Below are 16,123 nucleotides of genomic sequence, written 5' to 3'. Positions count from 1 at the left end.
ATATACTAATAATGTCACTCCTTGTGGCCTCCCTACTGTAATAACGTTCCCCATTGCGGCCTTCTGTGCAGTGATAATGTCACACATCATGGCCCCCATACATTAATAATATCACTCACTGTGACCTCCATACAGCAATAATATCACCCATTGTGGCACCCATACAGTAATACAGACAGTGTAATTCAGTGATGTCATTTTGTTGCCTTCATCCCCTGCTTCTTGCGTCTGATAGGCTGCACATTAAGCTGAATATAGTGCTGGTACCGTGCCCGGTAGGAGTCTCTCCTTCTGCGACCACAATCGTTTCGCCACTGCATATGTCACCCTTTTCTTTGTCATATTCTCCTTCCTTACAACTTGTGCTTCTTCTATATTCTCTCATTAACAAGCCAACTTGTCCCACACATCAGGTGCTGGATGTTTTCTGTAAATGCTGTATAGAATTTTGTGTGAAATATTTTTGATATTCAAGTTACTCCGTCTCAAGCCAACAAACAAGGATGAAGCCAGAGGCAGGACCTAAGTATAGCGGCCATGGAGGACATTGTTGGACCTCTCAGCGGCCATGATAATATATCGGCATCCAGCTAGCGCTTTTCGGGTGGGATTAATTTATTTACTATGCTGGCTAGCATAGTGCCAAGATATTGTGCAGTGCTTTACAGACATTGTCCAACACATGGAATTATTCCAGTGACGATATAAAATAGATTTAAAAATAATTTGTCTTTTTTATCTTAAACATCTTCATTTATAATTTTAAGATTTCCACGGGCATCAGCAATTGCAATACTTCACAAATATTCTAAAGTCATTACCAGTAAGAATGCTTACCATGGTATTCTGCATTCATTCACTGTTTCAATCTTGTGTAGACGGCAGTATGAGATACTGAGCCGCTATGTTACCCGGCCCGCTAACAGATAGCAGGGCTTTTATATCACGCTGCTAAGATGCTACAATCCGCATTGTGGCAACATATAATACACGCAGTGTGTCTGAGGCTTTGCCTCCTTTCCCTCGCGTGCTCTCATCACACGTCGGAGACGGACATCACTGATCACGAGACCCACATTCTGTCAGTACATTCACCACATTGCAGGAGTTGTTTTGTGAAAAGACAAAAAAGAATAAACTTGATCCATTTATACCGTTTATTCACATTTCACAAGTATATACCAAAGTTACGTTGCTCATTCAATCCTTTTGGATTAAACGTATCAAGCCACTGATTCCATTATACCTCCCTTTGTAATAAGCATTTGTTTCCTTCCCCATCATGTCCACTAACTAGATCCAATACCCGCCATCATAACTCGCATTATGTGTTTTATCACTGAAATATCACTTTTGGGCCACCTCGCTGTAGAAAGCCCTTGGGGGGGTTCATAATTGGGTGTTGCTTGATTCTTTAGAATGTATGCACACATATCAGTTTTGTAGGAGTTTCATAAAATTGCAAGAATAAAGCCACAAAACTGGCATGTGTGAATACATCCAAATAGTTTTTTTCCCCTCTATTTAACTAGGTGAGGATCCTGGAAGTGGGATTGGCATCTATGAGAATTTTATGTCCTATTGTGATCATCGTTTGGGGGGAGAAATGATTGGGGCGGTCCCTTTAAAGTGGTAGTGATAAATATTACTGAGCTTACTGCACTACATAGGAATACTGTGAATAGTCCATGCAATATATGTATGCTGGTAACTGTGCAGACTCCAGAATCCTTACTGAAAACAAGCCTGAATGTTACATCTGACCTTGTGTTCCATGTAAGTGCTTCTGAGAAGAACTCTTAGCAGGTTGCCAGACTACATTATCTAATGCCATCCGAGTAAACATTTTATTTATTGATTGAGGAGAGGCAGAATATTAGCAGTCCAAAGCCAATCTACTGGTGCATCAGTTTGTGGTTTCCTCCATTCATAAATGTTTATATAGAAACATAAGGTCCTGTCAGCATGTATTTACTCAGAGGGACGGTACCTGCAATGAATGAACTGTCTTATACCTGCGAGAGGCAATATAGGTCAATCCTAAAACATGCACCTTTGTGGACATTTATAATATAGACTTATACTTTTTGAGTATACTTTTATGCTGTTAATTTATAATCCTCACATTTCTAGATCATTATATAGAAACGTGACGCATTGCTATGTATAGCACAGGCGATCGGATGATTGCAGCTTCAAGTCTCCTAAGGGGACTATTAAAAAAAAAAAAAAAAAAAAGGATTGTAATTTCACTGCACTTCTCATTTTCTAGTACACTATATGGTAAAATAAATGGTGTCATTCAAAAGTACAAATCATCCCAGAAAAAACAAGCCCTCATACGGCTATATTGAAGGAAAAATAAAAAAGTTAAGGCTCTTGGAAGAAGGGGAGGAAAAAACTATAGCGCAAAAACAGAAAACTGCAAGGTTATGAAGGGGTTAAAAATGATTTCAGACTGTACCAACGTTTTTTTTTTTGGCTCTAAAATTAAGCCACTTTTTTTTAAAAATATTCTTCATTACAAATGTCCTACCGTTTGCTGCTGCAGACTGTGCCACGAGTCCTGGAAGGGGTTTTCCACTACTAGGATACGGATGATTTACTTTTAGGATATGTTATCAATATCAGTAGAGAAATATCAAGAGAAAGTTACTCCAGGAATGAATTTGCGCTGCTACATTAAAAGCAAGTAATTTAATCAGCACCTTGCATAGGCACAGACCTCACATCCAGCATGTATTACTTGGAAGGAGACTTCCACAAGAGAAAACTGTACAACGAAGAGCAGACGGCAAGATGCACATTGGGTTAGTGGTGCTGAAAATGAATGAATGAAGGGACAAAGACTGCAGACTGAAACTTACTATCAGCAATCAACATTTGTAAAAATAATGTTTTCTATATTATAGATGAGCATGTCACATTATTTTAATTTGTTTGCTATCCACTTTAATAAAATAATTTCGAATTGAGCCAGTGGTTCACTGGCTAGATCAAATAGTAGATGCGAGAGTGGGCATCCCTGTCTCATCCCCTTTTGCAGTTGAATCGAATCTGACAAGAAGCCAGGTGTAAATATTTTGGCTTGTTGGTTAAAGTAAAGGGCCATTAAATAATTTCTAAAAATACCTGTTACTCCAAACCTATCCAATATTTAATTTAATCACTTCCAAGTTATATTTTCAAAAGCTTTCTCCGCATCTAGGGCTAGTAACGCTGGATTACCGTCTACTATACCCACTCACCTTATCCCAGCCTGAACTGCCAATACCATCCTAATGTTAAAGGCTGCTGCTCTGTTTTTAACAAATCTTACTTGATATGGACCTATAAGTGAAGGTATTAACTCAGCCAGACGATCAGCTAATATTTTGATATCTTGATTTATCAAGGAAATGGGTCTATAAGAACTTGGATCAGTCTTATCTTTACCTTGTTCTATTTAGCACCTTGATATATACCATATTACCCAAAGATTTTGTTTTGCAATGTGTAATTGAATACGTTTACCAAAGTTGGCGTGATATCCTCATTTAACAACTTAAATGACATCTGGACCTGATGCCTTATTTTTTAATATTTTTATTGTTTTCCTCGCTTCTTCTTCCCTAATCACTGAATTTATTGATTCCTTGTCTGAGTCCTTTATGATAGATAGTGTCATTGTCTTTACCCTTCATCCCATCTACTACATCTTGTTTATATAGTGCTATGTAATAGCTGCTAAGGATTTCATTTATTTTTTTTGGATCATTTTTATATTTTTCCTTCATCATCTCTTAAATTTATGAATGTCTAGGTTTCTTTCCATTTGCCAATCGTGCTAGAAGTGACCCAGCTTTATTACTGAATTTAAAAAGTCCACTGATTCTGTTGGCCCTTTAACCGCTCCAGTCTATCCAAACACAAGTCGAATTCAGATTTAGCTTTAACCTATTTATCTCGGTTAGTTGTGGTGGGGTAACTTATATATGTTGTGTATAGTTTTCTCGTTACTTTGCTTGCTTCCTTGTAAGCCATTAATGCTTTATTTTTTAAAGATTTTACATATGCCGTTATTCTTCCTCTAGGTACCGCTTTTGCTGTGTCCCAGTATAAATGAGAATCCTCCTCATGCTCCTTATTATCTAAGCCAAACTCAAATCACCAAGTTTCAGAAGATACTTAAAAATGTTCTTCTTATGTCAGATATACAGTGAATCTCCATAATATGTCGGAAAAAGATAGTAATACCTGCGCATGGTCTGATATGATTAAGTCTGTATGCTTACGCAATTGACTCTGTTAAGCAGATTGTGCGATATTGAAATATAATCAATCCTGGACCATGTATTATGAACATGTGAAAAGTGAGTGCACTCACGATACCACATATTGCTATTTTCTATAAAAGCAGCCAGTATTTGCAGCCAGTATTTTATCATGTGTTCTTTCTGTTTCTGGTTTTCCTTTTGACCCAGATCTATCCTCCGATAAATTTGAATCCTCTCCTATAATAATATTCTTTCCTCATTCTCAAGTACCTGTTTTTCCAGATCTTGAAAGAATGTTTTGGTATTTTCATTCGACGCTTATATATTCTACAATTTTACAAGTCCAATTGGACTATCTAATAAGATTTTTAACATTTTGCCTGACTCCTCATTATCTCGTGAAATAACCCTACAGTTTGCTCGCCTGTGTATCAATACCATGACCCCTGCTTTTTTTGTTTTTTTGCTGGAGATCTACAGTTAGGTCCATATATATTTGGACAGAGACAACATTTTTCTAATTTTGGTTCTAGACATTACCACAATGAATTTTAAACAAAACAATTCAGATGCAGTTGAAGTTCAGACTTTCAGCTTTCATTTGAGGGTATCCACATTAAAATTGGATGAAGGGTTTAGGAGTTTCAGCTCCTTAACATGTGCCACCCTGTTTTTAAAGGGACCAAAAGTAATTGGACAAATTAAATAATTGTAAATAAAATGCTCATTTCTAGTACTTGGTTGAAAACCCTTTGTTGGCAATGACTGTCTGAAGTCTTGAACTCATGGACATCACCAGACGCTGTTTTTCCTCCTTTTTGATGCTCTGCCAGGCCTTCACAGCGGTGGTTTTCAGTTGCTGTTTGTTTGTGGGCCTTTCTGTCTGAAGTTTAGTCTTTAACAAGTGAAATGCATGCTCAATTGTGTTGAGATCAGGTGACTGACTTGGCCATTCAAGAATATTCCACTTCTTTGCTTTAATAAACTCCTGGGTTGCTTTGGCTTTATGTTTTGGGTCATTCTCCATCTGTAGTATGAAACGACGACCAATCAGTTTGGCTGCATTTGGCTGGATCTGAGCACACAGTATGGCTCTGAATACATCAGAATTCATTTGGCTGCTTCTGTCCTGTGTCACATCATCAATAAACACTAGTGACCCAGTGCCACTGGCAGCCATGCATGCCCAAGCCATCACACTGACTCCGCCGTGTTTTACAGATGTTATGGTATGCTTTGGATCATGAGCTGTACCACGCCTTTGCCATACTTTTCTCTTTCCATCATTCTAGTAGAGGTTGATCTTGGTTTCATCTGTCCAAAGAATGTTCTTCCAGACTGTGCTGGCTTTTTTAGATGTTTTTTAGCAAAGTCCAGTCTAGCCTTTTTATTCTTGATGCTTATGAGTGGCTTGCACCATGCAGTGAACTCTCTGTATTTACTTTCATGCAGTCTTCTCATTATGGTAGATTTGGATATTGATACGCCTATCTCCTGGAGAGTGTTGTTCACTTGGTTGGCTGTTGTGAAGGGGTTTCTCTTCACCATGGAGATTATTCTGCGATCATCCACCACTGTTGTCTTCCGTGGGCGCCCAGGTCTTTTTGCATTGATGAGTTCACCAGTTCTTTCTTTCTTTCTTTTTCAGGATGTACCAAACTGTAAATTTTGCCACTACTAATATTGTAGCAATTTCTCGGATGGGTTTTTTCTGTTTTTGCAGCTTAAGGATGGCTTGTTTCACCTGCATGGAGAGCTCCTTTGACCGCATGTTTACGTCACAGCAAAACCTTCCAAATGCAAGCACCACACCTCAAATCAACTCCAGGCCTTTTATCTGCTTAATTGAGAATGACATAATGAAGGGATTGCCCACACCTCTCCATGAAATAGCCTTGGAGTCAATTGTCCAATTACTTTTGGTCCCTTTAAAAACAGGGTGGCACATGTTAAGGAGCTGAAACTCCTAAACCCTTCATCCAATTTTAATGTGGATACCCTCAAATGAAAGTCTGAACTTCAACTGCATCTGAATTGTTTTGTTTAAAATTCATTGTGGTAATGTCTAGAACCAAAATTAGAAAAATGTTGTCTCTGTCCAAATATATATGGACCTAACTGTATATACCTCACCTACCCATATGGAATTTATTCATTCTAAAAAATTTTGCTCTTTGAAGTGTGTTTTCTGTAATAGAGCAACATCTACTAAGATGTCTCAAAACCATCATTCTCTTATGTGGGGACTGTAGTCCCTTTACATTCCAAGTTACTATTTTCATCTTGGTATAGCTTATAAATTTACCAATTTAACTTCTATAATAGAATAATGAAAGAACAGTTTGTAATCCTCCCAATTTAACCCTAATCCCAAAACTTTACTATACCAGAGCACTGAAATATTTAGAAATATTTAGCACCTTTAGAAAAATATTTACTTAAAAAATTGGTGGTGTTCAATGTTTATTTCACCTGCTGCATATGTGTGTATGTATACATATATATATTGTATTTATTTATTTTTTGTGTGCACATTCCATACAAATAAGACAAGACAATAGCTACAGTGTAATCCGAAAGGCAAAGATAACAAAACAGGGTTTACCATATCCTCAATCAAAATGATGTCTGGATGGTCTAATGTGAATGGGTTAAAAGGAAAAAGTTGAACCCTCACTTCCAAATGCAATAAAAATGTATGCATTCTTATTTATTACAATTATTAGTCTGTTTTTCTCAAGCCATCTGTATTCACAAACTTTTTTTGTGGATTTGTACTAATAAGAAAGAAAATATATAATATATTTATTGCATTTGAAAGTGCCGATTCAACTTTTTCCTATTAACTACAGTCTATTGTTGATAGCTATTTTTTACAATTCAAAACTTTATTGAAGGTTTTACCATAACATCATATAGCATTAGTCAAGCATATACTTATTCTCAAACATATAGAAATGTGATTGAATAACATTGACACGAGACACAGACATAAGGGGGAGGAAACATCTAGAAAAAGGCAGCAGATGAGCATCAGTCCTGGTAAAGGCTTAATGGGGCCTTGGACCAGATAGCTATTTTTAAGAATAATTTTAAAAAAGTTTGATGTTTAGAGAGCCAGCCCGCCCACCCCTTCTTTATTTATTCATTTTCTTATATGGAAGGGTGCACACAGTGTCATAATAATGATTTAATATCAATATAGGTGTGTCTCCCAATTTGTATATATGTAGTAATAATAGTAATAGCAATAATCTTTATTTTAAACACATTAACTCTATGTAGGGGAAATAATTTATTTTAATGCTTTACATAAGTGTATTTTTTTATTTAGAATTTTTTTTTTTTTAAAGCTGGCCCAGTGGTCAACTGATCTCCATGAATATTGCTTCTGAAACTCAACCACGTCTTTTCCCTGCAGCAGCCTCTTCAGGAAGACTGCATTATAAACCATTGTTTCAAATAAATGGGCAACACCCGGGCCCACCTGAGTGTGGGTAACGCTTCACTATGATGTCTGTATTCCCTAATAGGTCATGATGATTGAATGGTGTTTACAAAGACAACCAGCAAACTCTGGGCAAGATACCATTTTTTTACAACATCAATTGGGGTCAATAAACATACCCCAGTCTTCTTTGTTTAGTGATTGCACCCCTCATGGTCATTAGTAGGGGTATTAGGCCATAAGATATTTCTGTTAACTCTTTGGCAACCACTGCTACTTGATTTAGCTACAGCAGCAATGGTTTGTACTCCCCCACCCCACTCAACCCATGTCCTACAGTTATCGGCTGTAGTTGCAGAGCATTGACGTCCCACCCATGGATTATGTGCCAGCTCCTGTCAAATGGAGCTTACAGTACTGTCCTAACATCTCTAGGAAATGAGTACTGACTGAAGAAAAGGACTTGAGTATGTTCATTGACCAAATTGGATGCATTTTGTGAAAAGCTATATTTTGACCAGAATTATACTTACAATAGTAATGGTCTGTAAATTGACTGACATTGCAAAATCTTTTCTAGACCAGTTGGCAAAGGTGAAATTCTTTCCTTCTACAATAAGGGTCCTGCCGTGTTCTTTCAGTAGTTTTCTTGATTCGCTATATGATGAGATAAGCATGAGGAGAACTTAGCATTTTACTGTAGGCCAAACTCCCATGCCCATACACACCCAGATTGTGAAATAGAGGGTTGACAGTACAAAGGTTTATTTTCTGTGACATGAGAACTGCTTCATTTTATCTCTGTTATTTGACTTCCATGAGAGTGGTGCAACTATAAAGGTAACATTTCCACAAACTGCTGCTGTTGATTTTGTATGGAACTGATTTAATCTTATGAACAGCCTGGATGAATTTCTGTCCTTTATACGCCAAAGAATGAGTTTTTGAATCCAGAAAACTTCAAGCATTTGTATCCCATTCATGGAAAACCTGTAATACTGCTTGTTATCCATTACAGTTTTGTAATTTAATATATTTGTGTATTTTTTAGGAAAGCTGTTCAAGTGTAAAGAACTACCATATGTTGCGGAATTTTTTTTGATGTTCTACAAAGATAAACCCATAGACTGGCTCCTTGATCATTATCTCTGGGTAAAAGTGTGCAACCCTGAAAAAGATGCAGTAAGTGTTGTTTTTTTTATTATATTATACCTATAGCAAAGTTTTTAGTTAAAATAATTGAAAGCTGTAGCTTTAATGCAAATTGTATGAACTAACTGCTGCATTGCAGTGCATCACAGTGGTTCTCCACTACTATAAAGATTCATCTTAGTGGGCCCAGGGCCTTTACCTTCCCTCCGTATAGCAAAAAAATGGATGCAATGTGAAGTCTGCAACCAATCAGCGGCTGCTCATTGCCCACCCCCCACCAGATGCAGGGGCGGACACTTACAGCTTGGGGCCCTTGTGCAAGAAATGTGTTTGGGCCCCCCACCTTTTATGACTACCAAGCTACAAATAATTTAATATATTAGGTGTGTGTGTGTATGTGTATGTGTGTGTATATATATATATATATATATATATATATATATATATATATATATATATATATATATATATATATATATATATATATATATATATATATATATATAAATATGTGTGTGTATGATGGGAGACGATATTCCAATAAAAATGCTCGCCACCCGGGCGTAGAACGGGTTCAATAGCTAGTATATATACAGTACAGACCAAAAGTTTGGACACACCTTCTCATTTAAAGATTTTTCTGTATTTTCATGACTATGAAAATTGTACATTCACACTGAAGGCATCAAAACTATGAATTAACACATGTGGAATTATATACTTAACAAAAAAGTGTGAAACAACTGAAAATATGTCTTATATTCTAGGTTCTTCATAGTAGCCACCTTTTGCTTTGATGACTGCTTTGCACACTCTTGGCATTCTCTTGATGAGCTTCAAGAGGTAGTCACCGGAAATGGTTTTCACTTCACAGGTGTGCCCTGTCAGGTTTAATAAGTGGGATTTCTTGCCTTATAAATGGGGTTGGGACCATCAGTTGTGTTGTGCAGAAGTCAAGTGGATACACAGCTGATAGTCCTACTGAATAGACTGTTAGAATTTGTATTATGGCAAGAAAAAAGCAGCTAAGTAAAGAAAAACGAGTGGCCATCATTACTTTAAGAAATGAAGGTCAGTCAGTCCGAAAAATTGGGCAAACTTTGAAAGTGTCTCCAAGTGCAATTGCAAAAATCATCAATCGCTACAAAGAAACTGGCTCACATGAGGACCGCCCCAGGAAAGGCAGACCAAGAGTCACCTCTGCTTCTGAGGATAAGTTTATCCGAGTCACCAGCCTCAGAAATCGCAGGTTAACAGCAGCTCAGATTAGAGACCAGGTCAATGCCACACACAGTTCTAGCAGCAGACATCTCTACAACAACTGTTAAGAGGAGACTTTGTGCAGCAGGCCTTCATGGTAAAATAGCTGCTAGGAAACCACTGCTAAGGACAGGCAACAAGCAGAAGAGACTTGTTTGAGCTAAAGAACACAAGGAATGGACATTAGACCAGTGGAAATCTATGCTTTGGTCTGATGAGTCCAAATTTGAGATCTTTGGTTCCAACCACCGTGTCTTTGTGCGACACAGAAAAGGTGAACGGATGGACTCTACGTGCCTGGTTCCCATCGTGAAGCATGGAGGAGGTGTGATGGTGTGGGGGTGCTTTGCTGGTGACACTGTTGGGGATTTATTCAAAATTGAAGGCATACTGAACCAGCATGGCTACCACAGCATCTTGCAGCAGCATGCTATTCTATCCGGTTTGCGTTTAGTTAGACCTCCATTTATTTTTCAACAGGATAATGACCCCAAACACATCTCCAGGCTGTGTAAGGGCTATTTGACCAAGAAGGAGAGTGATGGGGTGCTACGCCAGATGACCTGACCTCCACAGTCATCAGACCTGAACCCAATCGAGATGGTTTGGGGTGAGCTGGACCGCAGAGTGAAGGTAAAAGGGCCAACAAGTGCTAAGCATCTCTGGGAACTCCTTCCAGATTGTTGGAAGACCATTTCCGGTGACTACCTCTTGAAGCTCATTAAGAGAATGCCAAGAGTGTGCAAAGCAGTCATCAAAGCAAAAGGTGGCTACTTTGAAGAACCTAGAATATAAGACATATTTTCAGTTGTTTCACACTTTTTTGTTAAGTATATAATTCCACATGTGTTAATTCATAGTTTTGATGCCTTCAGTGTGAATGTACAATTTTCATAGTCATGAAAATACAGAAAAATATTTAAATGAGGTGTGTCCAAACTTTTGGTCTGTACTGTGTGTGTATGTATATATAGATAGATATAATATAAAAATATCTCTTCTCATTATGTATATTGCCACCCCTTATTACACAGTCCCCTCTCTTGTTATGTACGCCACCATACCTTACATATTGGATTCTCTTGTTAATTTTAGCTCCCTGTTCCTTATTGCATACCATCCTCTCTTGTTAGATATATAATGCAATGGCTGCTGATGGAGCATGGGAAAGCTTCTTTTCTAATGGAGGCTACTGATGGACTGGTCTTCTGGTCAGATGCTGCTCCATCAGTACTCTTATTTCTTCAGCACCAATTTATAGCCAGATGAATTGGCAGAGTAGCAGTGATCAATGCTGCTGCTGAGTCCAATGAGCGCTCCAGTATTATACAGCAGCAGTCCTAGATGAGACGTAGCAGGAAAGCACTATTGCTTTAACCTCTTTAATCTTGCAGTTATAAGTGACTTCAGCAACTATGGGAAAAAGGGGCTCCTTCTGTCAAACCATCGGTTCGCTGTGATGTAGTTGCAGATTCTGATGAATTGCAGTGACAGATAGGGGACCTATAACCAGCTAATCTGGACATGCCAAAAACATGGGCTAATAGATTGCTTTGCTAACGCATTATAGAAAATATGACACTGCACATTCCCTTGATAAGATGCATGTCAGACAGCTTTCCTCTCCTGTTCTAATCTCCAGGATGGTTAGAAATCACAGATAACTAAAATCTTTCTTATATTGTCACTCCAACCACACTGCTTTTCCTGAGATATATCGGTAATCACACTCATATCTGGCGTGCTCAACTTGTAATCATTCTGCAGTGAGAGCAGAGCAGGGTGTCATGACATCTCACACAGAAGTAGTCCAGAACAGGCAGGTTACTGATTAAACAAAAGTAGTAAAATATGAACAACCATACACATTTGACATTTCCATAAATGTACCAACCCATAAAATAAAGGTATGACATTACTTACTGTGTGCCACAAGCCTGTTCTTTGATTTGGAGACACTCCTGGTTTTGGCAGACTCGGACAGACACACAATGGAACTGGTGAATCCTCCAGTTGGCCTCTGTGTAGGAGTGGACCTCAGTACTTTATATATGAGCAGTAGCTGGCACATTACACTTGAATTACTATTTAGAGACAATAAAGCATCTAATCACACATTTAACCAAGTAGCCAGTTTATTATTACCGTATATAGAAGAGACGTACACTTATGAATGAGGGAAATGTATTATTTGGATGTAGCTGAACAGTTAAAAACAATTTGCAAGGAAAAAAGGTCATTCTTGATATGTTTTCTTTGCTACCCCCTAGTAGCCTTTATGCTTTCTCTGCTGCCTTATTAGCCTACTGCATTTAATTTTATACCACCTCCAGATAAACTTTGGTTTGTGTGCGGACACAGTTAAGGAGGGGATTGTGATGGGTTACACCGTTAAGGAAGGAACAGTGGTGCATTTACCCCAGTTTTGGGTACAAGATGGGCACCTGCAAGCCACTCTGCCTTGGCCTGGGTAATGTCATATAGGGCTAGGGCAATGAACTTTTATTTTTGCCCTGAGTGAAAACTGCTGGATGCCAATATGATTATGAAATTCTTAAATACACGGATCCTATAGTATCAAGCACAATCAGTTTTGCTGTTCTTTTTAGAAACATTGTGACCGTCAAAAGTCCAACTTGCGAATTCGGTATCGTCCGTCCTTGTTCCAACATGTTGGGACACATTCCTCATTGGTTGGAAAAATACAGAATCTAAAGGTATGTTTATTTTGTGTTTTAGTTCTACTATTCCCCTTATGCAGAACATATGCTCATTTGTAAGACTGGACTGCCCCTTTAAATATGTGTGCAGTCATACTGTACTATAGCCCACTCTAATCTGCTTGACCTCTAGTGAAGTAGTATTTTAAGTTTATGGCTGAATCAAATGTCATAATAGTGCTAAATGCTCCCCTTATAATATTTGTTATACTACTTACAGATTAGAAATACAAGAAATGTTTTCTTCGCTTAGGTTATTTCCATTTTGGAAACTGATGCCATTAGTGGATGGATATTTTTTAATGTGCCGTTTATTGTAATACTTAGCTGCTTGCAATGATTTACTAGTTTACTAGTTATCTAGTTATATGTGTCTTTACCGGCAGGATAAAGACTTTGACAAGAAAGTGTTACACAAGCCTCATCTGAATCCTAATGCTAGACTCGACACTAGCCTGAAAGCTTACCAGCATTACAACCTGGAGAAAGCCTACAGGGGGGATGAGTATTTCTGGTCCTTCTCCCCTGTGGCTGGGGATTACATCCTTTTTGAGTTTGAAGACCCTTTGCTGCTAGAGGGGTACGTTCGCTGTTACCGTTCATATCTGGAATTAATTTGCCTACCGTTGTCTCCTGCTTCTGGTCCCCTGCCGGTCTCTGTATAGCCTCTGCCTCCTGTGATAACTTCTTTATTCATGTGACTGCTACTGCTAGTTAAAGGCTGCAGCAGTTACTTAATCATTGTAGAAGGCCGGGTTTGTACAGAGACTGGCAGAGGGCTATACTATCATTTCCAGGAGCGGAAATCATTGTATTTTTTTCTTTTTGTTTAGCAATCCGCAGACATATAGATTTGTCTGTGTACGTGTAATTACGTTTTTGGTGGAATTGCTGTGGAAATTTTGTGATGGTGTATTTCACAAAATACTAAAGGTATAAATGAAACCGGGGACTATATCAGAGAGTTCACAGAAATAACAACAATGCCCCTAAAATTCTTATATTTTATTAGTTGTGTATTAAAAACGGAAACAGTAATACTAAATAAGGGCTGATACTTCCAAATAAAGGGTTAAAAGAACCCTTGTCTTGATAGCATATGTGGCATAAATCCAGGCCAGACAAAACTGCTCATTGGAGTACTGTATGTAAATATATGCATGTGCTGTATATCCAGTGCTCAGCATAAATGAGTACACCCCCTTTAAAAAGTAAGATTTTAATCAATATCTCACTGAACTCAAAAACATGTTCCAAAATTTTGACAAAACTGAGTTTCATACAACATTTTTGTACAACCCATAGCATGAAATAAGGTTAATAATATATCTTTCATTACAAAATCCTCAGTTTTACTCAAATCAGTTGATGCAAAGATGAATACACCACACATCCAAAAACCTACTACATCTAGTATTTTGAGTGACCTCCATGATTTTTTTAACGACAACACCAAGTCTTCTAGGCATTGAATTACCAAGTTGGCAACATATTGTAACATCAGTTTTTTCCGTTATTCAAGAACAACCTCTTTTAGAGCCTGGATGCTGGATGAAGAGTGATGCTCAACTTGTCTCTTCAGAATTCCCCATAGGGGTTAGATTGAGATGAGATCAAGAGACCTATTTGGCCACTGCATCACTTTCACCCTGTTCTTCATCAGATATGCAACAGTGGCCTTAAATGTGTGTTTTGGATCATTGTCATGTTGGAAAAGTGCACATCTACCAAGGGCACGGAGTGATAGTAGCATCTTCTTCTTTAATATAGAGCAGTACATCTGTACATCCATGATACCATCCATGAAATGTGCCTCCCTGACACCAGCAGCACTACTACAGCCCCACATAATGATACTGCCACAACCATGTTTCACTGTAGGAACCATACATTTTTCCTTCTATTTCTCACCTTTGTGACACCATAGAGTTTTGAAGGCATCAGTTCCAAAAACATTTATTTTGGTCTCATCACTATAGAGTATAGAGTTCCAGTAGTCTTCATATTTTTCAGCATGGGCCTTTGTCAATTTTAGGTGGGCTTTTCTGTGCATGGACTTTAGAAGAGGCTTCCTTTGTGGCCAACACCCAAGCATGCTATTCCTCTGCAGTGTACACCGTATTGTGTCACGGGAAACACTCCCCTGGTTTGATTTTCTACTTCTCTAGCTAACTGCAGTGAACTTGCATGTCAATTCTCTTCAGACCTTTTCAACAGAAGATACTTCTGTTTAGGTGTTAACTTCCATGGTCGGCCTGGACATATATATCTGTGAGATGGTTGTTGTTCCATCTTTGTTAAATTTTTGTATTCAGCATTCTGACTGATTAAGTAAAGCTTCCACAGAATTTAAAAAAAAATTAAACTCATGAAATAGATCTGGACAGAAATTATGGTACCCCTGAAAATGTGACAAAAGGGACATGTTAAATCAATTTGTGTCCACTAATTAGCATCACAGGTGTCTACAATCTTCTAATCAGTCAGTGGGCCTGTATATACTCACTGTGCTGTTTGGTGACATGGTGTGTACCACACTCAACATGGACCAGAGGAAGCAAAGAGTTGTCTCAGGAGATTATAAAGAAAATTATAGACAAGCATGTTAAAGGTAAAGGTTATAAGACCATCTCCAAGCAGCTTGATGTTCCTGTGACTACAGTTGCACATATTATTCAGAAATTTAAGATTCATGGGACTGTAGCCAACCTCCCTGGACGTGGCCGCAGGAGGAAAATTGATGACAAATCAAAGCGACGGATAATACGAATGGTAACAAAACAGCCCAGGAAAACTTCTAAAGAGATTAAAGGTGAACTTCAAGCTCAAGGAACATCCGTGTCAGATAGCACCATCCATCGTTGTTTGATCCAAAGTGGACTTTATGGGAGACGGCCAAGGAGATCACCATTGTTGAAAAAAAATCATCAAAAAGCCAGACTGGAATTTGCCAAACTACATGTTGACAAGCCACAAAGCTTCTGGGAGCATGCCATATGGACAGATGAGACAAAAATGGAAGTTTTTTGCATGGAATCTCGGCTCTATGTTCACGGATGGAAAAATGCAGCATATCAAGAAAAGAACACTGTCCCTACTGTGAAACATGGAGGAGGCTCTGTTATGTTCTGGGGCTGCTTTGCTGCATCTGGCACAGGTGTCTTGAATCTGTGCAGGGTACAATGAAATCTCAAGACTATCAAGGGATTCTAGAGAGAAATGTGCTGCCCAGTGTCAGAAAGCTTGGTTTCAGTCGCAGGTCATGGGTCTTGCAACAGGATAATGAC

At 38.3% G+C, this 16,123-nt stretch overlaps 1 protein-coding gene across 1 annotated transcript in view; it reads left to right on the top strand.

The window, feature by feature from the left end:
- Positions 1–16,123, top strand: part of MGAT4D (MGAT4 family member D) — a 147,371-nt gene that overhangs the window by 112,037 nt on the left and 19,211 nt on the right. The window contains exons 9-11 of the mRNA XM_073642043.1: positions 8,756–8,886; positions 12,726–12,833; positions 13,223–13,416. Coding sequence (XP_073498144.1) covers positions 8,756–8,886; positions 12,726–12,833; positions 13,223–13,416 — 433 coding nt within the window. The remainder of the gene's footprint in view (positions 1–8,755; positions 8,887–12,725; positions 12,834–13,222; positions 13,417–16,123) is intronic.

This window comes from Phyllobates terribilis, unplaced genomic scaffold, assembly GCF_046119375.1.
Source record: "Phyllobates terribilis strain yellow unplaced genomic scaffold, ASM4611937v1 Scaffold_1__5_contigs__length_1240528914, whole genome shotgun sequence".
Taxonomy (NCBI): domain Eukaryota; kingdom Metazoa; phylum Chordata; class Amphibia; order Anura; family Dendrobatidae; genus Phyllobates; species Phyllobates terribilis.
Note: the sequence above shows the minus strand (reverse complement) of the source record. Positions and strands in the feature narration are given on the sequence as shown.